Source organism: Notothenia rossii (genome assembly GCF_949606895.1).
Source record: "Notothenia rossii genome assembly, chromosome: 6".
Lineage (NCBI taxonomy): Eukaryota > Metazoa > Chordata > Actinopteri > Perciformes > Nototheniidae > Notothenia > Notothenia rossii.
Window position 1 is genome coordinate 65,563,746 of NC_136909.1, and position 26,226 is coordinate 65,589,971.

At 39.5% G+C, this 26,226-nt stretch overlaps 3 protein-coding genes across 6 annotated transcripts; 2 read left to right on the forward strand and 1 right to left on the reverse strand.

Annotated features, from left to right (window-relative positions):
• Positions 1–221: 221 nt before the first annotated feature.
• LOC307043818 (lysophosphatidylserine lipase ABHD12) lies at positions 222–6,419 on the forward strand. Of its 2 annotated transcripts, none has more exons than XM_079688693.1 (13): positions 222–434; positions 2,684–2,796; positions 2,892–2,997; positions 3,127–3,246; positions 3,390–3,420; positions 3,518–3,563; positions 3,851–3,980; positions 5,043–5,080; positions 5,151–5,224; positions 5,332–5,414; positions 5,523–5,601; positions 5,701–5,822; positions 5,924–6,419. In XM_079688693.1, exons 1-13 carry the CDS (start codon positions 367–369, stop codon positions 5,943–5,945), a joined length of 1,032 nt encoding a protein of 343 aa, XP_079544819.1. In that variant the 5' UTR covers positions 222–366; the 3' UTR covers positions 5,946–6,419. The 2 variants fall into 2 exon arrangements, with proteins under 2 accessions (XP_079544819.1, XP_079544818.1); XM_079688692.1 differs by having other exon boundaries at positions 222–430.
• Positions 6,420–7,598: 1,179 nt separating this feature from the next.
• Positions 7,599–20,159, forward strand: tm9sf3 (transmembrane 9 superfamily member 3). Its single transcript, XM_079688681.1, has 15 exons — positions 7,599–7,803; positions 8,804–8,999; positions 9,142–9,264; positions 10,716–10,876; positions 11,041–11,118; positions 11,640–11,771; positions 11,999–12,165; positions 12,617–12,711; positions 12,810–12,940; positions 14,039–14,178; positions 15,634–15,702; positions 15,795–15,941; positions 16,673–16,756; positions 16,858–16,934; positions 18,560–20,159. Exons 1-15 carry the CDS (start codon positions 7,711–7,713, stop codon positions 18,625–18,627), a joined length of 1,761 nt encoding a protein of 586 aa, XP_079544807.1. The 5' UTR covers positions 7,599–7,710; the 3' UTR covers positions 18,628–20,159.
• Positions 20,160–20,296: 137 nt separating this feature from the next.
• On the reverse strand, positions 20,297–26,159 carry prdx3 (peroxiredoxin 3). Of its 3 annotated transcripts, XM_079688699.1 has the most exons (8): positions 26,031–26,159; positions 25,589–25,740; positions 24,116–24,227; positions 23,355–23,496; positions 22,404–22,539; positions 22,110–22,213; positions 20,620–20,785; positions 20,297–20,444 (listed from the first exon to the last, which is right to left on the reverse strand). In XM_079688699.1, exons 2-8 carry the CDS (start codon positions 25,622–25,624, stop codon positions 20,394–20,396), a joined length of 747 nt encoding a protein of 248 aa, XP_079544825.1. In that variant the 5' UTR covers positions 25,625–25,740; positions 26,031–26,159; the 3' UTR covers positions 20,297–20,393. The 3 variants fall into 3 exon arrangements, with proteins under 3 accessions (XP_079544825.1, XP_079544826.1, XP_079544824.1); XM_079688700.1 differs by lacking the exon at positions 25,589–25,740 and having other exon boundaries at positions 26,031–26,051; XM_079688698.1 differs by lacking the exon at positions 26,031–26,159 and having other exon boundaries at positions 25,589–25,906.
• Positions 26,160–26,226: the final 67 nt, after the last annotated feature.

Consider the following 26,226-nt stretch of genomic DNA (forward strand, 5'->3'; position numbering starts at 1 on the left):
AACCATTCAACTTAGTAACAGTTGAGACTGATACTGTAAATCTATTATCTAATTATCTATTTTAGTTGCATTGCAAGAATCTTTCTGAATAAGGACAGGAAATACATGCTGGTTAACTGTATTGACTGTTTTTAAGGTGGCATTATGTGTAACATGTATTGTGCTTTCTACTAAAGCAGTGCTACCTTAAATCCCAGGTGCCTCCCCTTCCGCGCGATTAAACTGCACTTTGTACAAACTTTTCTGCTGCCAAGTGACACAGAAACACTAAGGAACTGGGCTAGGGGTTAGAATAAATATTAAAAGGGCATTGATTTGATAAATTAAACGGACTTCACATGACGAGGAAGAGGGTCGTCAAACAGCATGGTGCATCCTCCGCAGCCAGCAAAGTTCCGAGGTCTGCCCGGGTCCAGAGGGATGAAGCACCGTGAGTTAGTTAGCTTCACTTTACTATGAGTTACGTTAGCTTGTCGTTATTAAATCAGAGGTTATACTGCTGCTAACTCTGCATTGAAGTGCTTCTGGGATTAAAGTCTATATCGATTTATCTTCCCCCCTATTGTTGTCCTAATCAACTAAAAGTTCGATATTTTAGAGATTTCATGATTGCATTTTTATTACAGTGACCACAAGTTTAAATTTAAAGGCTCCATGTCATGCTTTTCAGGTTATTACCCGTCCCCTTGTGTGTTAAGAAGGTTTAATTGTATGCATGTAAACGGTCTGCAAAGTCACAAACCCTCAAAGTAGGACTGCGGAAAAACTCAGCCGTCTCTCAAATTTGCTTGGTCAAATTAGCAGTTCTTCATTTTTGAGTGCGTGATTTATAGCGCCTTTACGGTAATCGCTGAGAAGCGGCACTAACGCAAGAGTAAAATAATGCATGTTTTTTCTGCTTCATGCGATACAAATTATTTTTACCATAAGTTCTTAAAAAAACTAACACTGTTTGACTCAGTCCTAGTTTGACTGCTACCAACAATAAAATGAAGTACTTTTACTGTATTTTTTCTGGGTAATACTCTCAAATTCCCCTCCTGAGAACAAAATCATGCAAATTCTGCTGAATTTGATGAGATAAAATGATTTTTAGCCATACATCCTTAACTCTAACACAGAAAATGGACCAATCCGTGGAGCCGTTACGTTACGTCCGCGGAGCCGTTAGGTTAAGTTTTTGGTTTTGGATTGGGAAAGAGATTCAGAGTGTTGGCAGTACACTTTAAGGTAACAGTGACATTCATATTTCTTAGAAATACTAGAACAATGTGCAGTAAAATAGTTGTCTAGAATACAAATGGTTGCATTACAGCACACTGCAGTTGTGCATTCATTAGAACAATCTGGCATGGGGTTTTGGACCTCTTCTAAAAAGGGTTGGGAAGTTAATGGTAGGCTATAGTAGAAATGTTAACTCTTGGCAGATGAGGCGATGAGTTTGATGGCTGTTGAAATATATGACCTCCTATATGTTTCCCTCGAGCTGTGAGGAGGAATCAGTCTTCGACTAAAAGGGCTCTTCTGGCTGATTAGAGTGTTAATGGAGGGGGTGGGATGCATTGTCCAATAATTGGCAATAGCCTGAATAGCATCCTCTTGCCTGTTGTTGCCTCTAGGGAGTAATGACGGACTCCAATGGCAGCATGCCTTCTTGATTAGATTACACAGTCCTTCTCTCCCATATTAATCCTGCAACTACAGATTGGTGGGACATGTGTGGAGTGGATCTCTACATGCCAATGGGCTTGAGTGTACATTCTCTCGTACATCTGTTGTTTGAATGGCGATGTGTTCATTCACTGTCGACACACTGAACCGCATTTGAACAGCGAACAAACCATAGTGTCAGTCAGTAACTAAGACTCTGAAGTGAATTGGGTTTTCAATCAGTAAAAGTTATTTGTGGTTTCCACCTTGAGACATTACTATTGCTGAGTCATCCAAAAACGTTTGCAGCTCAAACGAAGCAGAGTTGCAGTGGGAGTGAAATAAAGTGAGCCAAATTATCAAGCAGAGGTACTGTATACAAACAGACTTTGTCCTAGAAACCAACCATACAAACTGAATGAAGCAGATTCATGCTCCAAATCTGTGTTTCTTCAAAGCTGTTTGGCTGCTGCTAATGTTTTCTCAGCTCGTTTTACAGATGATTTACGATCCAGGCTTCTGATGACTAAAGTCCTTAATCCGGTTAAAATACACAGAATTAACAATCAGTATCCAAAAACTGTATAATTTAGATGTGGATTAAAAGTGGAGAAAAAACGTCCATTTATTTATTCCAGCACATGCACATAAGGATATGACTGCATTAAAGGAGAGTAAATAAAACGGACAGATACTTAGATAAAAATGATGTATTTCTCCGGGTTTTAAAACGTAAAACGTAGGATAATGTAAGTACACAGCTAAACAAAAAAAAATGTGTCTTTAGAATTCTAATGTGGAAATGTTACATAAACACATTACACTTTTAAATTAACAGATGGTGTTGCATGGTGCTTTTACTCCCCTCAATTGCAGTCTGCTCTTGTTTGGCTCAGTTACAAAAATTACAATTCAACAAGTATTTGAGTCAGTATGCAAGACAACCTGGAGGGTCGTCTGCCATTACTGACACAAGTTATATAAACTAATGGCCAGATGGTGAGTGGTTACATTGATTTATGTCTGTTCTCAGGTCCCGGTGGTGGCTGAAAAGAGGATTATTGGCCCTTGTTATCTTCCTTTTGGTGCCCTGCTTGCAGAGGACACTCCCAGAATTAATCCAGCACCTTGTTTACACTCACAGAGGTATGTGAATTCTATCTTGGCTTCTGTGAAGTATTGTAAATATTCAAGCGGATCACACAAAAAATTTCCGCATCTCCCTTCTCTCCTGTTTGTAGTCAGGGTGCCGTTCTTTATTGACCTGAGCCGACCCTCTGATCTCTCCCTTAATCACACCGTCAACATGTACTTAACATCAGAGGAAGGAATCTCCCTTGGCGTTTGGTGAGTATAGGCCACTTTTGAAATGTTTTTATCTTAGCTATAAAAGGGCTAGGACCTTTTTTTTTAATGATCCAGTTATCAGTTATCAGTTGTGCCTTTAAGCTGCTTTATTGTTCTGCACTGTTCAAGGCACACTGTCCCTGAAAGTAAGTGGAAGGAGGCACAAGGGAAGGACTTGGCATGGTACCAGAACACTTTAAGGGATGGAAGTCCAGTTTTTATATATCTTCACGGAAACACAGGCACAAGGTATGATGAATAATGCATTCGTGTTAAATTGCTCCCGAAGAAGCAGATATTAAATGTTTCACACAGCTAGACATATTTGGGAATGTTAAAAAATTTTTTTTTTTACTATTGGCCCCTGTGTTATCTGTGAATCATTCCAACAGGGCAGCCGCTCATCGGATCGGAGTGGCAAAAGTGAGTGATCATCGGCACAAACATATTAATCTTTTGAAGGTCTAATAAACGTAAGAAGCAGCCATTGTGAAGACAAATAAGCATTATGTGTCAACAGGTATTGAGTGCACTTGGTTACCACGTGCTGGTGCCTGACTACAGAGGTAGGTGAAAATTAAGATTTATGACCATCTCCACGCTTCTTTGGCTTTTTATTGATTGTAATACACCAACCTCTCAAATTGATTGAAAATCATTTGCAGGCATAAGATGTAGAGTGATGCACTTGTGCTTGATGAGTTGTTTGTTGTTAAGTCCTCAAAAGACAGTAGTTCAATTTAAGGTCAGACGCTAGTGCAGGTTTCCCTCTGAGTGGCTGCCCCCTGGTGGCCGTGAAGAGCATCTCTTGGGATCTGACGGTGAGCTGAAGTTGATGAGAGAAACTTTACAGGGTTTGGAGATTCCACCGGGGAGCCGACTGAGGCCGGTGTGACCACAGATGCCCTCTACGTTTACAACTGGGCCAAAGAGCGCAGCGGGGACAGCCTGGTCGTCATCTGGGGACACTCTCTTGGCACCGGGTCAGTGACAAAACACTCCTTACCTCAGCATTTGTCTCAAGTAGAGACTTACACTTAACTTCCACAAGTTAATTCAGGTCAATGTTATGAATGTGTATAATATGCTTTTCTTTTTTTAAATATTGGACTTTGATGTAATAGACACCTCTCTATCCTTTAGTTATCTTAATTGCTGTTGAAACAAAAACATTTGCTGTTCCTCTTATTTGATATACTACCTTATACATGTTTATAATACAGCAGCGACTTACACCATTTAACCTGAGCAGGGATGGCCATGGCTGAACAGATGAAAGAGACCCACACACAGAAACATCTAACCATTGGAAATCATTGCTGTGCAAAACACTTTGAATTCAGCACAGAATCACTACAAAGGAGACTGAACAAATGTTTTCCCTAAATATTGATTAGTTACATAGCTTGATTGACTCATTGGTCCTTAATGTTTCACCATTTCAGGTCCAGTTTATTGAAATGCCAGTGGCAACTATGCAAATAAAATCCTAAATAGTGAGTGTCAGACAAATATTGATACAAACTTTAGATCTCATCATATGAAATACTATCATGTCTGTCAATATATCGACGTAAATGTTACTTTGAATTATATTTGACAGTGCTGTACACATGAAGGCTTAACAATTAGCTCACGTCCATCAAACTCAGAGTTTGAGCTGCTTCCAAAAAATAAACAATATTCCCTTATTATTAAATAAGATACGTATGTGCTCTTTTATATAATATATAACACATTGTTGGCTATACTTTTGTATGCTGTCTGTTGTGAAACATTTGGTATGTTTTGTTATATGCATTGTATGTATTTACTGTACTTGGGAGAAGAAAAAGACACATTTTAATGGTGTAAAATAAAGTAAAATAAGGCAAAGTAGATTTTTAAATATGCTGATAGGAGAGTCATGTTGCATAGAAGATTATTTAAATCAGAAAAGGTTGATTAAGATTAGCCCACAGCTACAATGCTAACATCAAAACTAGCTGAACTGTTCATTCCAACTACACTAAAAGAGACACTGAGGATTTTTCTCTTCTGTGCAGAGTGGCCACTAATGCTGCAGTTAAACTGCATGAGCAAGGTAAGTTGATACCAGTGTATTTTGGAAAATGGAAATAAAAGGACTCTTGATGACTGTTTCCTGTTTTCAGGGAGGAGTTTTGATGGTGTGATTCTGGAGGGTGCATTCAATACTAAAGGACAGGAGGTGCCGACTTTTACCTGGGTAAACTCCTGGAACTTGTCACTTCTGACATGTGGTTTGTGCATTTCAAGTAGCTGCTTCTTCATTATGCTTAACCTTTTAATGTATTATTTTCTTTCTGTTCTAAGTATTACTGGAGGCTTCCAGGCTCTGGATACTTATTCCCAGATCCAGTTGAAGAAAACAAGGCTTTATTTCCTTCTGAAGAAAAGTAAGTTTCCATTTAATGCTTGCTTTAAAACAACAGTTAATCAGCTATTAATATTGTTATTACAATTAAAATGCAATGACTTAATAATATGGACTTGTTATCTTGCAGCTTGAAGAAAATGACATGCCCGATCCTTTTCCTCCATTCAGAGGACGATCACTTGGCTCCAATTCAGACTGTTCAGGAGGTATTACTGGCTCAGAAAGCTGCATAGATTAGGTGTTTTCTGTGGAATAGATTTTTGTTGTAACTGGACCAAACTTTCCTTGCTTTTTTTCTGTCCCAGATGTATGAGTTAGCAGTGAAGGCCCAGAATGCAGAGCGGGTCAAGATGGTGCCATTTGACGGTTCTCTGGGGTATCTGCACAACGGCTTATATCGAGACCCCCATCTGCCTGACAGCTTACAGTGAGAAAACATTTCACTCATTGACATTCAAATGGTTATTTTTTGGCAAATATGTATCTGTTCATATCTTCAACATGTATTTCATCATGTCTCCTCCGTAGGAAGTTTGTCCTGTCGCTGTAAAGTTGGAAGCAGAAGACTTCAGACACACATTGCCAATCAATTGCTTTTGTCTTTATGACTGCATTTGCACAAATATGTGATTTTCTTTACTTTTCAAATTTGTTTTTGTTTGTTTTATATCTTATTTTTTTCAAGAATAAATGCAAACATTTTTCTGGCAATCGTAAAAAAATGGTGTGATTTGTATGAGCCATTGTAGCAGAATCCACCCTCTGCTGGGCATTGTGGTGTGGTGATAATGCTCATCTATAATTCCCAATAATGAGTTTTGTAATCCAAGGCTTAAGATGTCTATGTTTTTATTTCAGAACAATACATGGAGAGCAGCTGCTGGCAAATGTCAGAAATGAGTTGTGAATGTCTTTCAATTCAACCACAGGATATAAAGTGCATTCCTATCGGTTGAAAGAACCTCAGTTCAAATGTTTTTGCCTTTAAATTATAATAAATCTTTATCACTGCTAATGTCAACAAGCAATGCATTGGTCCGTCTGTGTAATGCACTTTTACATTTTGGTTTCATTAGTGTAAAACTCCACAGAAGATGTCCTCCTTGCACAGATAGTAACTCCCCTTCACCTCTCAGTAATTCACATGAAAAGGGATTAATCCATATACATGCAGCATGCTGGAAGTTGCATTGAAGAAGGGACGTTTTATCCATGCTTCATATTAGTTCTTTTAATAAACTGTATTTTTTAAACATGCCTTATTTAAGTCCCCTCTGCTCATTCTAGTGATTTGTATAATGTATAGTTGGCAAACCTGTCAATAAGGCCTTCCAACCTCATATTGTACTGACACACATCTACATTTATATGCTGTTTACTGGTGTTAAATCAGTGTATTTTTCTTTGATATATAGGGTTAGGGTCTGATCTAATTAGAATTCTTAATTCAGTTATATGTCACATTTGGGTAGATGTTCAAAAACATTTAAAACTCAAGAGCATGTCGTCAATGAAGTGGCATCTGTCTCCTTTTGATGAGAAGGTCTGACCACATTTGTAGAAGGATTTATTGAAGGGGAAAGTGTATTTGCAGTACCTTTGAACTACTGCTGTAGATGGAAGATTGTTAAAAATATTGCCCTTTTTATTATACTACCTAGGTGTTGTGATTGTGATAAGAGAAGTACAAATAGCTGTATTCATGAGTTATAAAGGGAAGTTGTTGAAGGTGTTTTATGTTCTCAACAATCCATCTATTCATTGGCATGTGTTAAGTTGTGGTATTATGTTATCCAAACTATCCCCAGAGTGGTATCATGAAATCCCAAATTAATGGGTTAGGGTTAGGGTTAACCTGACGCCGTGGTGAATGCTTTAAAACTACACATGGAAATGCATGAAAAGTGAAATATTGTTTTGAAAACTTCAGACCCATAAGAAGGACTCTGTCTGAACAGTGAATATACCTGTATGTTGTGCGCACGGAACATGTTTCGTGCACCTCCTCTGTCAAAGGTGAGTTGAAGCTCCAGTCTTGCCAGTCGGATGACGTGGCTGAAGGTTGCGGGCGATGCGCCGACAGAGTTTCATTACTCACCGTTTGATCCATCGCTTTTCACTGTGACTGGTTGATACGAGTCACGTGACTCAAGTCAGCCAATCCTATGTGGATGCGGTGTGCGCTCGTGAAGCGCTTACGCCATATGCGTACGAGAGCATCCCTAAAATTGCCTCTGTCATACAACCAGGAAGAAGGTGGGATAGCCCTACAAAGCTAACATCCCCAATCTTTCTGCATACTTTCTCCGAAAATAATGGGGTCTTCCAGGTGGAAGGTGGCAGCAGCAGCCTTTCTCGCTATAGTGGGCGCTTTATTACCTGTCGACGCAGATGAACATGAACACACGGTAAGACGCCGTTTTGAGAGGCCGATTGAAAAGGGGGAGCCTTGAAATTAATGGACGTTTGTGCTCTGTGTAACCTGCTAACTGTAGCTGCGACGGCTAGCACGCAAGAAAACAGAATTACATACACGAGAGAGTGCACGCCTGGGCCTGTTGGGTTATTTATCGATATTTGGCGAGCTATTAAATATATAGGCATTGAATTAGCGAGCTAACTTGTTTCCACTTATCGGCCTAAGTGCTTAAAGCTAACGTTTGCAGCTAGCTTGTTAGCACGTCTTACTCACTGGTCTTCACAAGCTTCCCTTGAGCACCGGAGGAAACTGCAAGTTAGGCTTGCTAGCGTTAGTGAGTTGTTCAACAAAATCAAGAGTACGGCCGTTATAAACGTGAAAGGCTTTTAGGAAATCCAGACAAAAAGGGTTTCCCCGAAGTGATGACTGCGATGGCTGTTATTTCAGCCAACATGACATATGCCGAAACAACAGCTAAACGTCATGGCCTCTCGCTATTTATTCTGTTCCCTTCGTTTTATTACACACATACGCCGTAATTAAAACTGATAAACACATTATTAATGATTTATTAAAGTGTCTTCGTCACTTGGAATGGCTGTTTTAGGCATGAATTCAGTGGAAACGGATATCGCGTTGACGTTTACTTCCTTATCTGCAGCGTCGTTAACGTACACCACTTTTTTTGTTGTGTCTCACAAACGCAGTGATAAGTGTGTTGCATTTTCTTATGTTTGAATGCAAAAGATTCAATGGAAATGTGATGATAACGTTTCATCAGACAAGTCCTTTTAACCCCGGTGCTTAAATTAAATACACCTGTTTAAGTTTGGTCCTTATTATGAGGGTAAACATACATGCAGAGTTATTTAAAAGTCACACTTTATCTGTTTAATGTTGAAAATATAGAATATGAAACCACTGAGACTAGAAGAACTGGTTTAGCATTCCTGGACTTCACAACAAGAGTCCTTGTGTTTCCTCTGCAGTACATAGAGAAGGAGGAGGTAGTTTTGTGGATGAACACAGTGGGGCCTTACCACAACCGCCAGGAGACCTACAAGTATTTCTCTTTGCCCTTCTGCGCGGGCTCCAAGAAGACCATCAGTCATTACCATGAAACCCTCGGAGAGGCTCTGCAGGGAGTGGAGCTGGAATTCAGCGGCCTCGACATCAGATTCAAAGGTATTCTGCTGTTAAAATGACTTATTGGGCACACAACTGATGAGAGCATTGCAATACTACTTTGTCATTTGTCTCTGCATTTGTGGGTGTACTCTGACTTTCCCAAACATAATTCTCACTTGTTATCTTGTGATTCTCGTAGATGAAGTCATGCAGACAACATACTGTGAGATTGACCTGGACAAAGCCAAACGGGATGCCTTTGTCTACGCCATAAAGAATCATTACTGGTACCAAATGTACATAGATGACCTCCCTATCTGGGGTAAGTGATCCATTTCTTTAATTTTTCTAAATGTCCTTCTAGGCTTGATATAGCTCTAATAAATTGGCGGATACTAAATACACATGCTTTTTAGCTTTCCTTTTATTATTACTCTGTTTATAAAGTACTTATTTTCTAATGGTATCTTCCATTCGGAGTTCATTTTACAAAGGTTGTTAGTGACCCGGCTTCTTGTGTATCAGTGTGTTTATCTTGTTATTGGAGAAGTTAAACCAGTTCTTATGCATGGATGGGACTATCCAGTCATTCATCACTGGCCAACTCACTACAGGAGTTACTCTACACTTGTATTGTGTTTGAAATAGCTTACTGAAAAGCATTCAACTCATTACTTGTGCTGGCTCTGTGCTATTCTTGCTTGGTTTTTTGTCAAGAATCTCTTGAACAATGCAGTGTTTTGGTGGATTAGCTGCTGTCTTCAGTTACATTTTGACAGATTGTATTTGTGATAAATGCTGCAAAAAAAAATACTCAAAAACATCAGATAAACCTCCTATTTAATTATATTATAATCATTTTATTCACTGGAATGCTTTATGGAAAATGTATTGGTATATGGAACCAATTTGACATACCAAAATAATTAAATACATCATTAGAATGTGTTAAAAAGTGCTTCACTGTCAAACTTTTCTTAATGCTGCAACTGTGACAAGCGATCGCTGCGAAATTATTATACAGTATGTGGTTATAGTTTGTACAGAGGCGTCACTCCTACTCTAACAGAACCGTCCAGGCTGAAGTTGTTGGTAGTGGGTGGGACTCTGGCAATTACTAAGACCGTATTTTAAGTTGCACACACAGGCCTTACTCACAATAAACAAATATAGACTTTAACCTCATGTCCGGTTCGCCAGCGTGGTAATCAAACAATTGCTCTTATCACGTCTGAGACGTTGATGTTTGACGTAGGTTATGCAGCAGCATCTGTAGTTAATCACTTCTTTCCCACAACACACTTGCAGCAACACTTCCAGTGTCTTATGTTAGTTAGCCTCCTAAGGATGGTTAACTCGACTAAAAACAGTGCCCATCAACATCTATTGGTTATCTCCAGTGTTCACAGAGAATCATATGTTTATTGCATCACAGATAGTGAAAATCCTGTCTTCTGGGAAAATCAAACAATCTTAAATAAGGTCATGATCAATAATAAAGTTCCCCTACTTAAATATAAAAGAGTAATGGCAACATTGGGATTAAAATGTATAAATGGCAACATTGTATGAGTGTGTTCTTTATACATGATAACACGAGCATCCTGTTGAGTCGCTTCAGAGCAATTGTTTTGCATTAAACTGATATGCTCAGAGACTTTGCATCAGATTGTTTATGGAAGGCCAGTAGAGACCCGCTTTGTTTGCCCTGTCCGTTTGACCTCTTCTGAAAGAACCAGAATAATAATTCAACGCATGTAAATGTTATTAAAGGTATTGTTGGTGAGGCGGATGAGAATGGAGAAGATCATTACCTGTGGACGTACAAGAAGCTGGAGATCGGCTTCAATGGCAACAGAATCGTTGATGTGAATCTGACCAGTGAAGGCAAAGTCCGACTCGTGCCAAACACAAGAATAGCCATGTCCTACTCGGTGAGCACAAGATCCACACAGTGGTTCTTTTTATATTGTACTATATTTCATGACTCTAGTGTTTGTCTTTTAATCTCATGTCGTATAAAGTAGTGTTGCCTCGGGTAGTCGTATAAATGAAGTGTTTCTAGTCAAAATATGAATGTAAACCCTTCCTGTCACAGGTGAAATGGAAGAAGTCGGATGTGAAGTTTGAAGACAGATTCGACAAGTACCTGGATCCATCCTTCTTTCAGCACAGGGTGAGTTATATGTCATTGTTTGCGCTGCATCGTGTAAGCCGAGAGCGCCGATGGCTTGTTTTAACAGGGCGCTTATGATTGATCACAAAGCAAAAGTTGAGCCTCGTACTACGAAACGTTTGGTGTAATCTGCAGGTCTGTTAACCTTTGGCTGACTCTTTGACTCAAACTGCTTTTGTAGCAGGCCATCAGCTGGGCTCTCTATAAAAAAGGAAGTTAGACTGATTTCCATGTCATCTATATATTTTTTGTATCCACCAGCTAATGGAAGATAACTTTGTGTCCTGCCCTGACTTTGTAGAGAGAAGCTGAGCCAACTGAGAACAAGCGTTAAAGAAAAAGCAGTATTTTTAGATAAGAGTAATGGATTCAGCATGTTGTTTTGATTACTTTTTTCGCACAAATCGATAGTCCATGGTTTGTTATTGAGCCTTTTGATATTTGGTACATTATGGTTTTGATACAAAAATCTTTAGAAAATTGTTACTTTTTAAAATAATAATAATTGTCTTTACTTTTAGATTCACTGGTTCTCCATCTTCAACTCCTTCATGATGGTGATTTTCTTGGTGGGTCTGGTGTCCATGATTCTGATGAGAACACTAAGAAAGGATTACGCCAGGTATAGCAAAGAGGAGGAAATGGATGACATGGTAAGTTATAAAGAGCTTTAGAAATTAGAACATTGTTATTTGTTGATGTTAAATTTGAATTAAAGCGTTTATTTTTCTGATTTTCATTCCTTTTCTCTTTCTGTTTTTCCTATTCCTATCTTTGTACTTTAATATAGGTGATGGAAGGTGTGATTCAATGCTGTGTAACTGTGTGCTTTGTTTTTATGAACTCCTTCTGATTTTGCATTGTCCCTGTTCTTCATCAGGACCGAGACCTGGGAGATGAATACGGGTGGAAGCAGGTTCACGGTGACGTGTTTCGGCCGTCCAGCCATCCCATGATGTTCTCCTCGCTCATCGGCTCCGGCTGCCAGATCTTCTCCGTCTCCTTCATCGTCATCATCGTCGCCATGGTGGAGGATCTGTACACAGAGTGAGTAGCTAACTGCCTGGTAGCTTATTGTTCTCATTGTGTGTTTGGGGTACGATGAGAGGATCCTGTTTGATAAACCCTATGAAATAGGAAGAATTGTTTTCTCTACGAATAAGGAAAGAGACTGAACGGGATATTAGAGGAAAACTAAAAATGGTATTCCGTTAATAAAGGAAATAAATGATTGTTTTGACCGAAAGTTACTCTGCATGTGTTTTCTCTTTAACGTTATGTAGAGTGTAATTTAAAAGGACACTATTTAATATTTATTGACAAGCTTAGTTTAAAATGTTTATTATTGATTTTGGAAAAACGGTCCCTTTTTTAAGCGCTCTATTAAAATGTAGCTTAGAGAAAGAGATGTGTGTTTAGACGTCAGTGTAGGAAAACACAGACGCTGAGAGAGTAGAGACCTCTCAGAGCTCCACTCATACCTCGGTTCTCTCTGCAGGAGAGGATCCATGCTGAGCACAGCCATCTTCGTGTACGCCGCCACCTCCCCTGTCAATGGCTACTTTGGGGGAAGCTTGTACGCAAAACAAGGAGGTAATACAAAACATTTCAATGCCTCACGTTCTCTCCTCTCTTTATTTCCTGTCACACATGTCTCTCATGATTCTGTTTGATTTGTCTGAACAATCCAGGCAGAAGATGGATAAAGCAAATGTTCATCGGAGCGTTCCTGATCCCAGCCATGGTGTGCGGGACGGCTTTCTTCATCAACTTCATCGCTATCTACTACCACGCCTCCAGAGCCATCCCATTTGGCACCATGGTGGGTTTTGACACAGTAACACCTCCCTAAAAACCACAAAGATATGAACAGCATCCTCCCAGTCAACAGCTTCAGTTTGTGTGGTTGTGTGATATGATGTAGACTTTATCTATATCAGCCTGGAGCAATGACAAGGTGGTTTTTTTTCTTCATTGAGTTAGTTAATGTTCAGGCTAGAAAATGATCCTTTCCTCATCTGAGAACATTAAAAACAGATCACATCCTATAAAATACATTCCACATGACGCCGGGACCCTAACTCATAGCAGTTTCTCAACTCTGATGAGTTTAATTGTGCATTTACTCCCAAAGTTTCCAAACTAAATGGCAAGAAAACAAAACCATGAATGCTTTCCAGATAAATACCTCAGATACTTAATTGCAAACAGCTGTTTGTCTGCTCCACACAACACGCCAGAGTTGTTAAGTGTTTATCAGTGCAACATGAGATCCATCAAGTGTCAAGTAACGATATTAAAATCAAACCACCAAATAGCCATGATCCAACTACAGCGTTATTTCATCCGAAAAATGTTGGGGCAGTCGTAGATTGTTTTGGCTAAACCTGAAGGTATTCTGATAATTACCTCATTACTATATGCATTTGTCATCACTTTGTCTTATTTATTTGCATTTGTACTTCTATATTGGACTATTTTACATAAGGGAAAGCTAACAATCAAGCATCTTAAAACAATTGTAACTGTCAATTGTAGTCCTTTGTGAAATAGCGATGTTTATAGTATGGAAGTTAACGCTTTAGCCTCTATTGGCTAGCCCTCCAACACATTGTATGTAATAGGCTTAGGGGCGGGACATATATAACTAGTCGACCAAACAAATCAGAGCAGACTGGGCTCTGGTTTCAGACCGAGGGTGAAAAGAGATGCTGCAGCACAGACGGTGTAAGAAAAATAAAGAGCTTTTTGAACATTAAAGCATAGAGACACGTCCCAATAGAGGAACAAAATATGAACTGGAAAAGGGGCAATATAGGGCCCCTTTAAACCAATTGAATTTCTAGGACACAGTCAAAAGGACAGTTGAGATGGTGTATCTGAGAACACCCTGTATATTAAACGTGTGTGTTTCCTGCAGGTTGCTGTCTGCTCTATCTGCTTCTTTGTCATCCTGCCTCTTAACCTTGTGGGAACAATTCTGGGGAGGAATCTGTCCGGCCAGCCGAACTTCCCCTGCCGAGTGAACGCCGTGCCGAGACCCATCCCTGAGAAGAAGTGGTGAGTGTGGCCTCACACATATACATACGTTTGTTGTATGTTGTACAGAGCCTAATATAACATCATAAGAATTGTTACTTTGTTTTTTTCTAGGAAAACAAATATGTTTAATTTACAATTATAATAAGCAGTTACAAAAGCAAATGTTGGGTATATTAAATGGAGACATAAGAGCTTGAATAGGTACAGTCAGATAGCTAAAAGGACTGCTCCATTTTCTTTAAACATTAGTCCTAGTTCCAGGCCTGTTATATTGGTCTCCAGCAAGCTGTATGGCAGCAGCTCATTTGAGTGGTATTGTGTGCTTCAGCTTGAAGTACAGGCTTTTTACTAATAGATGTTATTTTGTAGTAAGGGTTTGTTTTGTACTTGGAGAAGAAAACGCTGTACAATGGTTCAACCAGACTGACGATCAAAAGAGCAGAAAGAGACAAAGATACTCCTGAGCAACAGTTCAATAAGAATAAAAGAAAACAACCAATCAATGGTTGAAAATGTGAAGGGTAGCAACGAAATGTGTGCAGATTAAGATAATAACAGGTTAGTCTCGAGTCAGCACTATTGGAACACCAGCTGAACACACTCTTCAGTCTAACCATTACATTACATTACATTGCATTGCATTTAGCTGACGCTTTTATCCAAAGCGACTTACAATAAGTACATTCGACCAGGAAGATACAACCTTGAAGAAAACAGAATCATATAAGTACATCAGGTTTAATAGAGCCAAACATTTCAAGTGCTACTCAACTGGCTTTACATAAGCCAGTCCTTTAACCACTGAGTAGACTGAAGAGGACTTAAGGAAACCGCTTCCTGAAATGTTTCAAGCCCAATTGAATTGCTACGGTTCAATAATGATGATGGGGCTCTTCAACTATTGTCGACTGAAAACAAATAAAAAATGGAAGGGGTATTTGGGAAAAAGATGGTTCCTGCAGTGTTTTCTCTGTCATGCAACAGTGGGGAAATCGACTGAATGAAAGTTAGTCATTATTTTCTCCTTCTTTTAAAGCATTCGCTATTGAAATGTAAATAAAACATTTGAAGTTTAAATGGCCGTTATGGAAAAGTCAATAGAATAGCTGATTCTACACTTCAAGATTCTTGAAGTGTAGCACCGGGCGTGCCGTGTTTACATCGCTGTAGAGAGAAGGGTGATCAATAGGCAGTGAGGAAGTTGTACTTGACGCATGAAATGAATCCTAAGCGTTGTAGGGTTGGTGTTAAAATGTTAGACAAGTAGGAAATGGCATTGCTGTCTACACATCCTCTCAGGATAATGAAAAATATCAAGCAATAAACCCAGTGCATGAACATTTACAGCCTTCAGAGGCTGTGTGGGCAGCTGTGACTTGAGGCCGCTGTCAGACTTATCTTAAGTTTCCAATCTGTCTCCATTTTCCTTCTCATAACACTATAAGTCACACACCCTTTGTTACCTTGTGTCAGGTTCATGGAGCCGGCTGTCATCGTCTGCCTCGGAGGGATCCTTCCGTTCGGCTCTATTTTCATTGAAATGTAAGTCATTGCTGTAGAACTGAACGTTTTTCTTTTATGTAGCAAGTTTATCTTTGCGGCAGGTGACAAGTTTCCTGTCTTCTCTTCTTCAGGTACTTCATCTTCACGTCCTTTTGGGCCTACAAAATCTACTACGTGTACGGCTTCATGATGCTGGTCCTGGTCATCCTGTGCATCGTGACCGTGTGCGTCACCATCGTGTGCACGTACTTCCTGCTCAACGCCGAGGACTACAGATGGTGAGAGTTTGGCACCAGTGTTGACAGCAACCTTCCCCGCACAGTGAAAGATACAATATGTAACTTAAACCTAGCAAAATCCATAATTTGAATCGCCTGTAGTGCTGTCGTTTCCTCTCTAAGCAGGAGTCGGCATCGATATATGACTTTCCATCTAGTTTGAAGCTACGGGTTTTTATTGGACACACTTTGAAGATAGTCCATTACAGCATATTTTAATCAGATAAAGGAATTTAGTCATGGGGTCTCAAGTTATCAGAGAAACAAGCTGAACACACTTCAGCATCAGCCAAACACCTTCACAGAAACACTGAATTTGAACTAACACTGGTTTATTTAGTCTTTGAATGGGTTTTTATTTCCCTGGCCCTGTTAGGGAGAAAAGACCTGCAAATCATTTGTCTTCTATTAAAAACCCTTTTAAGCGATGAACAATAAAGGAATCCTAAAAGAAAGAAACTAAGGGTAGTTATGGCAATGCTCCCAACAACTCCTGTCACCCCACGCTTCAAATCGTCCCCCAAACCCATTGAATGAAAGACCCATAGTAGTAGGAAAGTAAATGTTATGCGTTCAAATTAATGTCCTAGAGTTTAGTGTTGGGAAATAATTTACTCCCTTGCAGTCAGCCTCTTGTTCACCTGCATTAGTGTCTAATCCAGAGCTGAGAGAAGGATTAATGCACCAAACAATGACCTACCTAACTAACTTTGGTTTTCTCTCTTTTCTAGGCAATGGACAAGCTTCCTCTCCGCTGCATCCACTGCTGTTTATGTTTACATGTACTCCTTTTACTACTACTTCTTCAAAACTAAGTAAGTGTAACACTGTATCAAGCACACAGGTCATATACAATCAAGAGAGTACAAAAGCAATGAAATGCATTTGTTAAATGTTTCTCTTTGGTGCATTTCAGGATGTACGGGCTCTTCCAGACGTCCTTCTACTTTGGCTACATGGCTGTGTTCAGCACCTCTCTAGGAATCATGTGTGGTGAGTCTCAAATATAGTTGCTTTAATACTCTAGGACCTTCCAGAGTAAAGAAATTAGGGCTGTCAAACGATTAACATTTTTAATCAGATTAATCACAGCTTAAAAATTAATTAATCATGATTAATCACCATTCAAACTATGTCCAAAATATGCCATTTCTTTATGTATATTGTTGTGGGAATGGAAAGATAAATGAAAGAAGGCGGATATATCCATTTAACATACAGTATGTATGTATGTTTATTATAACATTGTTCTGTGTGTCAAAATGAAAGACAGCCCACACACCCATCAATCATCAAACCGTGGGGTCTTATTTCATTACGTGTCGGTAATGTTGTACCGATGTATATAGAGATGTACTACAGCAAAAGTATTCTCCGTCGGGACTTCCTGCAACAACACCACGCCGTTATCTTGATTCTGATTGACCAGAAGACATTATCAAAGATGTTCTATTGAGAAGACGATCACTACGTGACAAAAGTTTACAAAACTGTTTCTAGTCTTCGGTATTTCCAGACAAGTGGCTACTGAAATCAACCTTACTAACTGCTGTCTGTGCAATTTACTGCGATAATTTTGACAGCATTAAAAGAAATGCATCACTTCTCGACTCATAACACTCACAAAATTCAATTTACTTGAAAAAGTCATTGCAAAATATATTGCTTTACTTGGAAAATACTGCCTTTTTCATGAATGTGAAAGATGTTTTGGCAAAACAGTTATGTGAATTATTAGCGAATATGCAGAGCTCCGTAATATGTTTCTGCAGCTTCCCAAAGAACCCTCTTAAACCTCTTACTTTTCTGTGACGTTTGCTTGTATAAGTGTTCCAGGTCAGACTCAGCAAACCTCATAGCTGTACAAACCTGTTGTAAACGTCTTGTTTCAACTTGATGAATGCTGTCTGTTCATGAGGAGGTGCACGTTCCTGAAATTGAATCGTTGGCACAATGATCCCGAAGCACAAAATTGGCCCGACGGCAGTCTCTGACACTCCGAGTTGAATCCCTCGGGCAGGAGCACCCGTCTGATTTCTGCTTTAGGCATTTAAACAATAGAGCAGATGGTCAAACAAGAAATAAACAGTTCATAATTATTCTACTATGGATTGCAGCCGCATCAATCAGGAACGTTTTTAACAGCTGCTGGGTGCACAGTGAGAGACGACTCCCCAAAGGTGAAGCCAGCTGGTTAGTTAGTTAAAGTGCTTCATTTGTTTCTGAGCCGTGCCTGTTTTTTTTTAACGTCAATATTGCTAGTGATTATGTCGGTTTGATTGTGGGAAGCAAACATCTTCACTCTGCAGCCAACTAGTGCTTGGTTAAAGGGGCCCTATTAGGTTTTAGGGTTTTTTTCCTTTCTGTACAGTAATATATGATTTTGTGCACTGCAAAGGCTAAACTCCCAAAGTCCCCCCAAAGTACTTCCCCAGCCACAGCTGGTACTGTACACCTTTCTCTGTGTGCACTACCTCCTTCAGGGTTGCTGGGATGTCACCTTTATTGGATACCTTCACCAGTAATCATTTCCCTCGTCCTGTGATGGATTAACCAACAAAGTGCTTGCAGTTGCCAGGCCACCTTAAAGAAACTCACTGAACTCTGTTGTTTTCCAGGTGCCGTTGGATACATGGGAACAAGTGCCTTCGTGAGGAAGATCTACACAAATGTAAAAATTGACTAAAGAAGCGAAGCAGCATCACAGGGATATAAATGCATTTGCCTCGTGTATCCTGAAAGACGGCGGGCACAAGTCATTCTTTATTCCTCTTTTTTTCCCTTGCAAAGAGAATGTGAGAATCTCACTTTGTACAATGTCGTTTCTTTTTTCTTCTTTTTTCTGAATGAATTTCAACGCTGCAACTCAGAGTCTGCGGAAAGAGATTTCAAACACAAGGTTCTGTTTTTATGAGTTGTTTCAAACAAACGTTGGGCAAATGTTTAAGGCTGACATATTTTCCAACCCAGTCCCACCTGAGACCAGAGAACATTCACGTTTATCGCTGGGATAGTGTAGCTCTCTTCAGTGAAGAGGCCTAAGTGTATTGAGAGCCTACGTTCTGTTCAGTCAGAATATTGGAGTTGGCTTTTGCGCCGTGTTCTGACTCCATTTCTATTTTGTATTCTTGAAGTCCCTTGAAATATTGTTAACACGCAGTAAAGGTTTGTTTTGGTTAATGTCCACTGCAAAAAAAGATTAACTAGTCAAGAGTCATTCCCCCGTTTTGACGATTCTTAATTCCGTTACAGTAGCAATCCATCCAGTTGTTGAGGGAGATTTTAGTCCTGCTGTAGTTCACTGTACAGACGAGAACAGAGGGACTTATCAACGGTTGAGGTACAGTAAGAAAACCAATTTTTAAATGGATGTTTGATGTGATCCCATTTCCCCGTTCACCCGGGGTTTTCTTAATGTTTGGGTTTGAATGAAGTCTACTTGTAAAGATAATATATGGATGGGTGGGAGTGTATATAACCTTAATAATGTACCTTTAGACGTAGATCCCAAATGTATTTTCGTTGTACAGATTTACTACAGGGTGTTTTTTTTGTTTTTTTTAATCTAAACAAAAAAAGGTTTTTCTTTTCCTCGTTTGGGATGGGGCTGGTGGCGCTGTTACATCTTGCCTGATATTGCATGAAGTTTTCACCAAACCATCTGCTCATCAAATTCCACTTCTTCAGTCAGCGCTGTCGAGATTTGTTTTCCCCTCTGATTGTGAGCATCTTCTCGAAATGTAAAAGGTACATTTTGACGCCGTGCTTGTGGACTCTTTTTATTTTGATTTCTTATATTATTTAAAGCTTTAAAAGCCTCTGCATCCTCTGGTAAGCCATTTCCCCTTCTGTTCTTTTCTAACGCTAACCCCAAACATAATTTGTGAATGTCAGAAGCAATGAGGCGATGGCTTTGTTTCCGCAAACATACTGTACAAGGTGAAGTTTATGTACACTTAAAAACTAGATGTTTTCATAACCACACGCAGTGCTGGCTGCGGAGTGTTTCAAACGCTTTCCCCCCCATTTTGTGTAAATACAGTATGTACCCTACTTGTATGAGAAGTGGCAATGCCTTTTCTTTTTTTTTTCTAATTTCCAGTTCTCCCCACTGAAGTTGATTTTGGCACCTCATGTTGTGTACCAATGTCTGATTAGACATTCTGAACCTGCATATTAACTTGCTGTAAAAAGAGAAAATAAACATGTTTATGTACAGGGGTTATTAAGTGTGGTTTTCACTGAGGCTACATATTTTGGAGTTACTAGAGATGTGTTTCTCTTTTATGCCAATGTAAATTACATTCGGTTCAATCATCAGGAGGAATAGCACATTCAGTTTCAAAACAAAGAGCTGACATTTATAAAGAATATATTTATTAGCATACTCAACAAATGGATATTTAAAATGTAAACTAAGTGTACATGTATTGTTAGTTATGAATTCCGTCTTTAGTTGACTTTTTCAAAGTACTCCTTGGATCCTTCTGGTGTTGGTTTGATCTGAAAAGTTAAAAAAACTGAGCGTTAAAAACTGATTTACTTGAAGCACAACAGTTTCTACACACTTCTAACATGATCAAAGAAAAGACCGTTTGCAACAGATCTTAACACTGCAGTCTCAATGCATGGGTTGATGGTGTTGGAGTCTCATGGCATCAGAGGTTGAGAGACTCACCGTCGGGGACTCGGGGGTCCAGCTGGCTGGACACACCTCACCGTGAGTCTCCACAAACTGGAAGGCCTTCACCAGGCGCAGCGTCTCTTCTACACAGCGGCCCACTGGGAGGTCGTTCACACTCATGTGTCTCACCACGCCGTTTGGATCGATGAGAAACAGGCCTCTGAAGGACAAAAAATAATTAATCAAAACCACTTCTGTAGTTCTCTACAAAACAAACGAAAAAACCGATGACAAAATGTACACTCGCACTGGCATTAAGAAAATGAAAACAGTCATTAGAAATGTTTGGATCACACAATCGTACACAGCGACCGCTAGAAGATAATTGTATACAGTTGCAAGAAAAAGTATGTGAACCCTTTGGAACTACCTGGATTTCTGCATAAATTGGTCATAAAATGTGTTCTGATCTTCATCTCAGTCACAACAATAGACAAACACAGTCTGCTAAAACTACACAAACAATATGTTTGTATGTTTTTATTGAACACACCATGTAAACATTCACAGTGCAGGGTGGAAAAAGTATGTGAACCCTTGGATTTAATAACTGGTTGACCCTCCTTTGGCAGCAATAACCTCAACCAAACGTTTCCTATAGTTGCATATCAGACCTGCACAACGGTCAGGAGGAATTTTGGACCATTCCTCTTTACAAAACTGTTTCAGTTCAGCAATATTCTTGGGAGGTCTGGTGTGAATCGCTCTCTTGAGATCATGCCACAGCATCTCAATTGGGTTGAGGTCAGGACTCTTGACTGGGCCACTCCAGAAGGACTATTTTCTTCTGTTGAAGCCATTCTGTTGTTGATTTACTTCTGTGCTTTGGGTCGTTGTCCTGTTGCATCACCCATCTTCTATTGAGCTTCAATTGGTGGACAGATGGCCTTAAGTTCTCCAGCAAAACGTCTTGATAAACTTGAGAATTCATTTTTCCCTCGATGATGGCAATCTGTCCAGGCCCTGAGGCAGCAAAGCAGCCCCAAACCGTGATGCTCCCTCCACCATACTTCACAGTTGGGATGAGGTTTTGATGTTGGTGTGCTGTCCCTTTTTTTCTCCACACATAGCGTTGTGTGTTCCGTCCAAACAACTCAACTTTGGTTTCATCTGTCCACAGAATATTTTGCCAGCAGTGCTGTTGAACATCCAGGTGCTCTTTTGCAAACTTCAAAACGTGCAGCAATGTTTTTTCTGGACAGCAGTGGCTTCCTCCATTTTATGACCAACTTATGCAGAAATCCAGGTAATTCCAAAGGGTTCACATACTTTTTCTTGCAACTGTAATTCTAACAATTATAATGTGGCGTATACTTTATCTGCAACCGTGCGGTAACACTGGCTTTAAACAGGATGAATGGATGTGCATTTGAATGCCAATTATGCTTGAAGCTTCCTAACTATTCCGTTTTCCACCCTTTGTTGTAAAAAGATAAATTAGTGATATTTCCCTGTTGTCAGACGTGTATAAATGACTGACGTACCTCAGTGCGATGCCTGCACCCTCCAGCAGCACCCCGTAGTCTTTAGAGATCTGCTTGTTGAGGTCGGACAGTAAGGGGATGTGGATGTGACCCAGGCCTCCAGTCTGACAGAACACCAGGAAACAACACCTGTTAGAGTAACTGACACTACTACTGCAGTAAACACATCAGACATACAGTCAGTCATTTGCCAACGCTCCTTTGTGACCCAGATCAAAGAATGAATGGAAAAAGTCAGCGAGTTGAACTCTGCACCTAGTCAGTTTCTGAATAATGATCAAAGAGGGGGAGCACCTTGCGTGGCGTGTTGATCCACGCCAGGTGGGTGAAGTGAGAGTCCACAGACACGCCCACCACCTCACAGTTAACATCGTGGAACTCGTTGGCCTTGTCGCTGAATGAGATGATCTCTGTCGGACATACAAAGGTGCTGAAACAAAGAGAAAAAAAAGATTCAGTGAGGAAATATTATCTGACCAAATTCACACCTAAAGACAATTAAAGGGGCCTTATTATGCTGTTTGGGGCGTTCCTTTCCCTGTAGTGTTATATAGGTTTTTGTGCATGTAAATGTTCTGCAAAAGCTCAAATCCCAAAGTTCCCTCCAGAGGGAGTTTCTCTCCTACACACTCCACCCTGCCTGAAACACTTCGATTTGACTCCATTGTTTACTTCGGTAACATTGTGACATCACTTGATCCAACACATTGTACATGATAGGCTAAGGTGCCCGCCAGGCGCTGCAGCAAAGCAGTATGAGAAAAATAAAGACCTTTTTAAACATTGAAGCATGTAAACATGTCACAGTAGAGGCACACATTACAAATGCACATAATATGACCTCTTAATTGAGAGGACTTTTATTATACAAGTCTGGTTTAACAGCCTGTTGTGGGTGGATGAAATGTTATGTTTGATAAGTAACCGAGCATTTGCATGGACATGTGGAACTGAATTTCTCATTTTTGCTTTACTGTAAGGGTTGGCTGGGACTGCTCTCAGGTTTTTTTTGTAAAAGTTTATTTTTTCTTTTTCTTTTACACAAACTGCTATTTTACTGCTTTTTGTCTCATGTTACCGTTTTATGTTTGGAAACAAATTAATAATGTTTTTTCTTTTTTCAAACGAGATGACTTTCATTCAACAATCTACTGAGCTACATAAAAGTATAATATCACTCAATGTGCATTTCAATCAAAGGGTATTAAGAGCCCTTCTTCTTTTTTCCATGTCACAAACACTCACAAGTCCAGTGGGTAGAAGAAGAGGACCAGGTATTTGCCCTTGAAGTCAGCGAGGCTCATCTCCTTGAACTCGCCATTGCTGACAGCTGTGCCCTTGAAATCAGGAGCCGTCTGGGTGACAGCAGGGGCCCATCTGGAAGAGCCTGATATGGAAAAGACCATTTATTCTTTCTAACTATTTGCCTAGTAAAAACAAGGGAACTTACAGTGTATAGTACAGAGAACTCTGTGTGCAATCTTATTTATAACATTGATGGAACATGCCTGTTTGTGCAACTGTAAAGAACCTGACAGTGTACACAGTAAACTGATCAGTAAGTTAACCAAACATTTTTTTGAATATTTTACATGTGCTAAGATAAGGCGTAACATGTATTATTGAAATAAATTTAAATAACAAAAACAAAATGTTTAATATTCTGATATTATTGCTTAGCTATAACCTGAGGACTTGCTTTTATAACAACTCCAGAGAACAACAAATGATGTATATTATCCTGCACATGAAGATAACCGCTTCTTGACACTGAAACATCTTTGAGAGAACAATATAGATTTGGTGATTATTTAGTGAAAAACTTCAAACAATAAACACAATTGGCCAAACCAATCTCCCGTGTTTTGCCCTCAAGTCAAAGAGATTACGTTTACATATGAAGTAATTCAAATGGTTGCAGATACATTTTTAGACGGAAAATAAATGGTGTCTGCTGTAGAGTTTAATCAGCATTCGACTGTGTATCGTGTGACTTAGGTACATACTGGTAGCGAAACCGGCTCTCTGCAGTGACGGCGTGCTGAGGATCCTCCTAGCTCCAGACGCTCCATGCTGACAGGAGGCTGTGACTTTCAACCCTCCTGCTGCAACCTTAGCCTTAAAAATGTTTAGAAATTCAACATGAACAATTCAGAAATACACTGGAAAGAAAATCTCAAGATATTTTGTGAGTAACTTCACAATACTTATGTATAAAGGATGAACCATCCATGTCTGTTTCAATTGTATTGAGACATATTAGTCCTATTTGATTATTTGTAGATATGAAGCCCCATATAATAATGTAATTATTATCAAAGTGCATGTTTTTTTGTATAAATATCTACAGTTCTGTTATGCCAACATGGACCACCACGTGTGGTATAAAATGCTTAGTTTAGGATAATTCCCGGATTTGTCATAATATGAAAAAGACGACGCTGCACTCAGCCATGGAGAGTTTGTTGTGATCACACTCCGAACAGTGATATCACAGCAGGGATCTCCATCAGCGGCCAAGAGCAGAACACCTGCTGAGAAAGCTCTAATTGGTGTTAATAATGAGAGTGAGGACAAGCACGTTAAAAATAACTGCAGGTCTGATGTGAAGTCAATGTTGTGGAATTAGAAAATAATGTGTCCGTGAAGAAAATACCAAAAATGATATATTTATATTGCATTCTCTGACAGGTTAGTTAACTAGTATTAGTAATGGAGTGTTCTGTAATAAATAAAGGATGATTTTCTTTGTATTTAATTTGATTTAAAGTTGATCATTTAACTAACTTTGTCTTTTTAAGGATATTGTTCAAACATGTTACTGCTACTCTGATTATATGCAAATATGACACAATACCTAAAAACATCAAGACCAGGAAAATATTACATGTATGTGTGCTCGTTAGCTGGCACAGTGTAAAATTGCATTTAACATACTTTTGTATGATGTAATGCTATTCTAATTGGGGGGGAAAGGGTTCATTGTGCGGAATGATTTATAATGTAACACATGCAGATATACTCAGCAGATTGAGAAACAAACATACAGAGTCGGTGGCTCAGCACTTTTAGCTTTCACAGACCCAAGTCGTGCAGCAACATAAAGACGTTATTAAATCACATTCATGTATTTATTTGCATGGTTAATATAACATAATTGAGTAACCTTCCAAGCAAAGCTACTTCTGTTGCTCCAACTTTAGAATGAATCCTTACATGCACTGCTAACAAGATTTAAGAAGATTAACTGGATATATTTTGTAACCCATTTTAGTACACAACAGCGGCCGCGGACCAGAGGTTTGTCAGTACTGTGTCAGTTGGTGCTCGGGTTCACTTAAATGTGCAACACACGTGCGAGTACACAAATACATCGTTTCTTGCTATTGACACAGTTATTAGTTAATAATAAATAGCATACTAAGCATAAATACTTTAAATATAAACATGTGACGCTATGTTGGAGAAGTTTCACTCACAGATGTCCTCAGAAGTCTCCCGATAGAGGCTGCCATTTTGGATTGTCTGTCAGAGGAGGGCGGTTATGGCTAGAAAGGATCCGTCTAGTGTAAATATGACGTCACGTTCTCGTTGTAACTCTCGTTGTAATCGGAGCGGCTCGGAAACACATCTACAGCAGTAACATGATGCAACATACACAATAATGCAGCAGCAATATTAATAGAGAAACATCAGACTTAATAGTAAAACACTGCAAGGGAACATTTTATTGCACCAGGAGCTATCTTGGGACTTTTACTGCGACAACGTTGACTTGCCTGTGAATAAAAAATAAACCATAGTGTTGGTGATCTACAGTGTTGTCATTCTTCTTTGAACACCAACAAGACCGCTAACACCCTATTTCAACAATCACACTCCCTGTCATTGACATAATTAATAGATAGTTTAGCTTCTCACCATCATTTGCTGTGGCCAACTGATGTTAACGATCGTAACTGAAAGGCTGCCTACCAAACGTAAACATTCAGCCACGTGAAATTCAGCCAAACTCTCGCGAGAGTTTTACACAAGACGGATCCTTTCTAGCCATAACCGAGGAGGGCGGCCGGTTTGTTAAGCAGGTCGTTGCGTCATGTACGCACGTGCTCGACGT

Excerpts from the sequence above, each read along its gene's own strand:
- LOC307043818 (XM_079688692.1), top strand. The coding sequence starts at position 339 with ATGACGAGGAAGAGGGTCGTCAAACAGCATGGTGCATCCTCCGCAGCC. Across the intron at positions 3,421-3,517 it reads ATCGGATCGGAGTGGCAAAA|GTATTGAGTGCACTTGGTTA; the intron begins GTGAGTGATCAT and ends ATGTGTCAACAG. Across the intron at positions 5,823-5,923 it reads CATCTGCCTGACAGCTTACA|GAAGTTTGTCCTGTCGCTGT; the intron begins GTGAGAAAACAT and ends TCTCCTCCGTAG.
- tm9sf3 (XM_079688681.1), top strand. The coding sequence starts at position 7,711 with ATGGGGTCTTCCAGGTGGAAGGTGGCAGCAGCAGCCTTTCTCGCTATA. Across the intron at positions 12,166-12,616 it reads GTGGAGGATCTGTACACAGA|GAGAGGATCCATGCTGAGCA; the intron begins GTGAGTAGCTAA and ends TTCTCTCTGCAG. Across the intron at positions 12,941-14,038 it reads CCATCCCATTTGGCACCATG|GTTGCTGTCTGCTCTATCTG; the intron begins GTGGGTTTTGAC and ends TGTTTCCTGCAG.
- prdx3 (XM_079688699.1), bottom strand. The coding sequence starts at position 25,624 with ATGGCAGCCTCTATCGGGAGACTTCTGAGGACATCT. Across the intron at positions 23,497-24,115 it reads GAGAGCCGGTTTCGCTACCA|GCTCTTCCAGATGGGCCCCT; the intron begins GTATGTACCTAA and ends TTTCCATATCAG. Across the intron at positions 20,786-22,109 it reads GGTGCAGGCATCGCACTGAG|AGGCCTGTTTCTCATCGATC; the intron begins GTACGTCAGTCA and ends TTTGTCCTTCAG.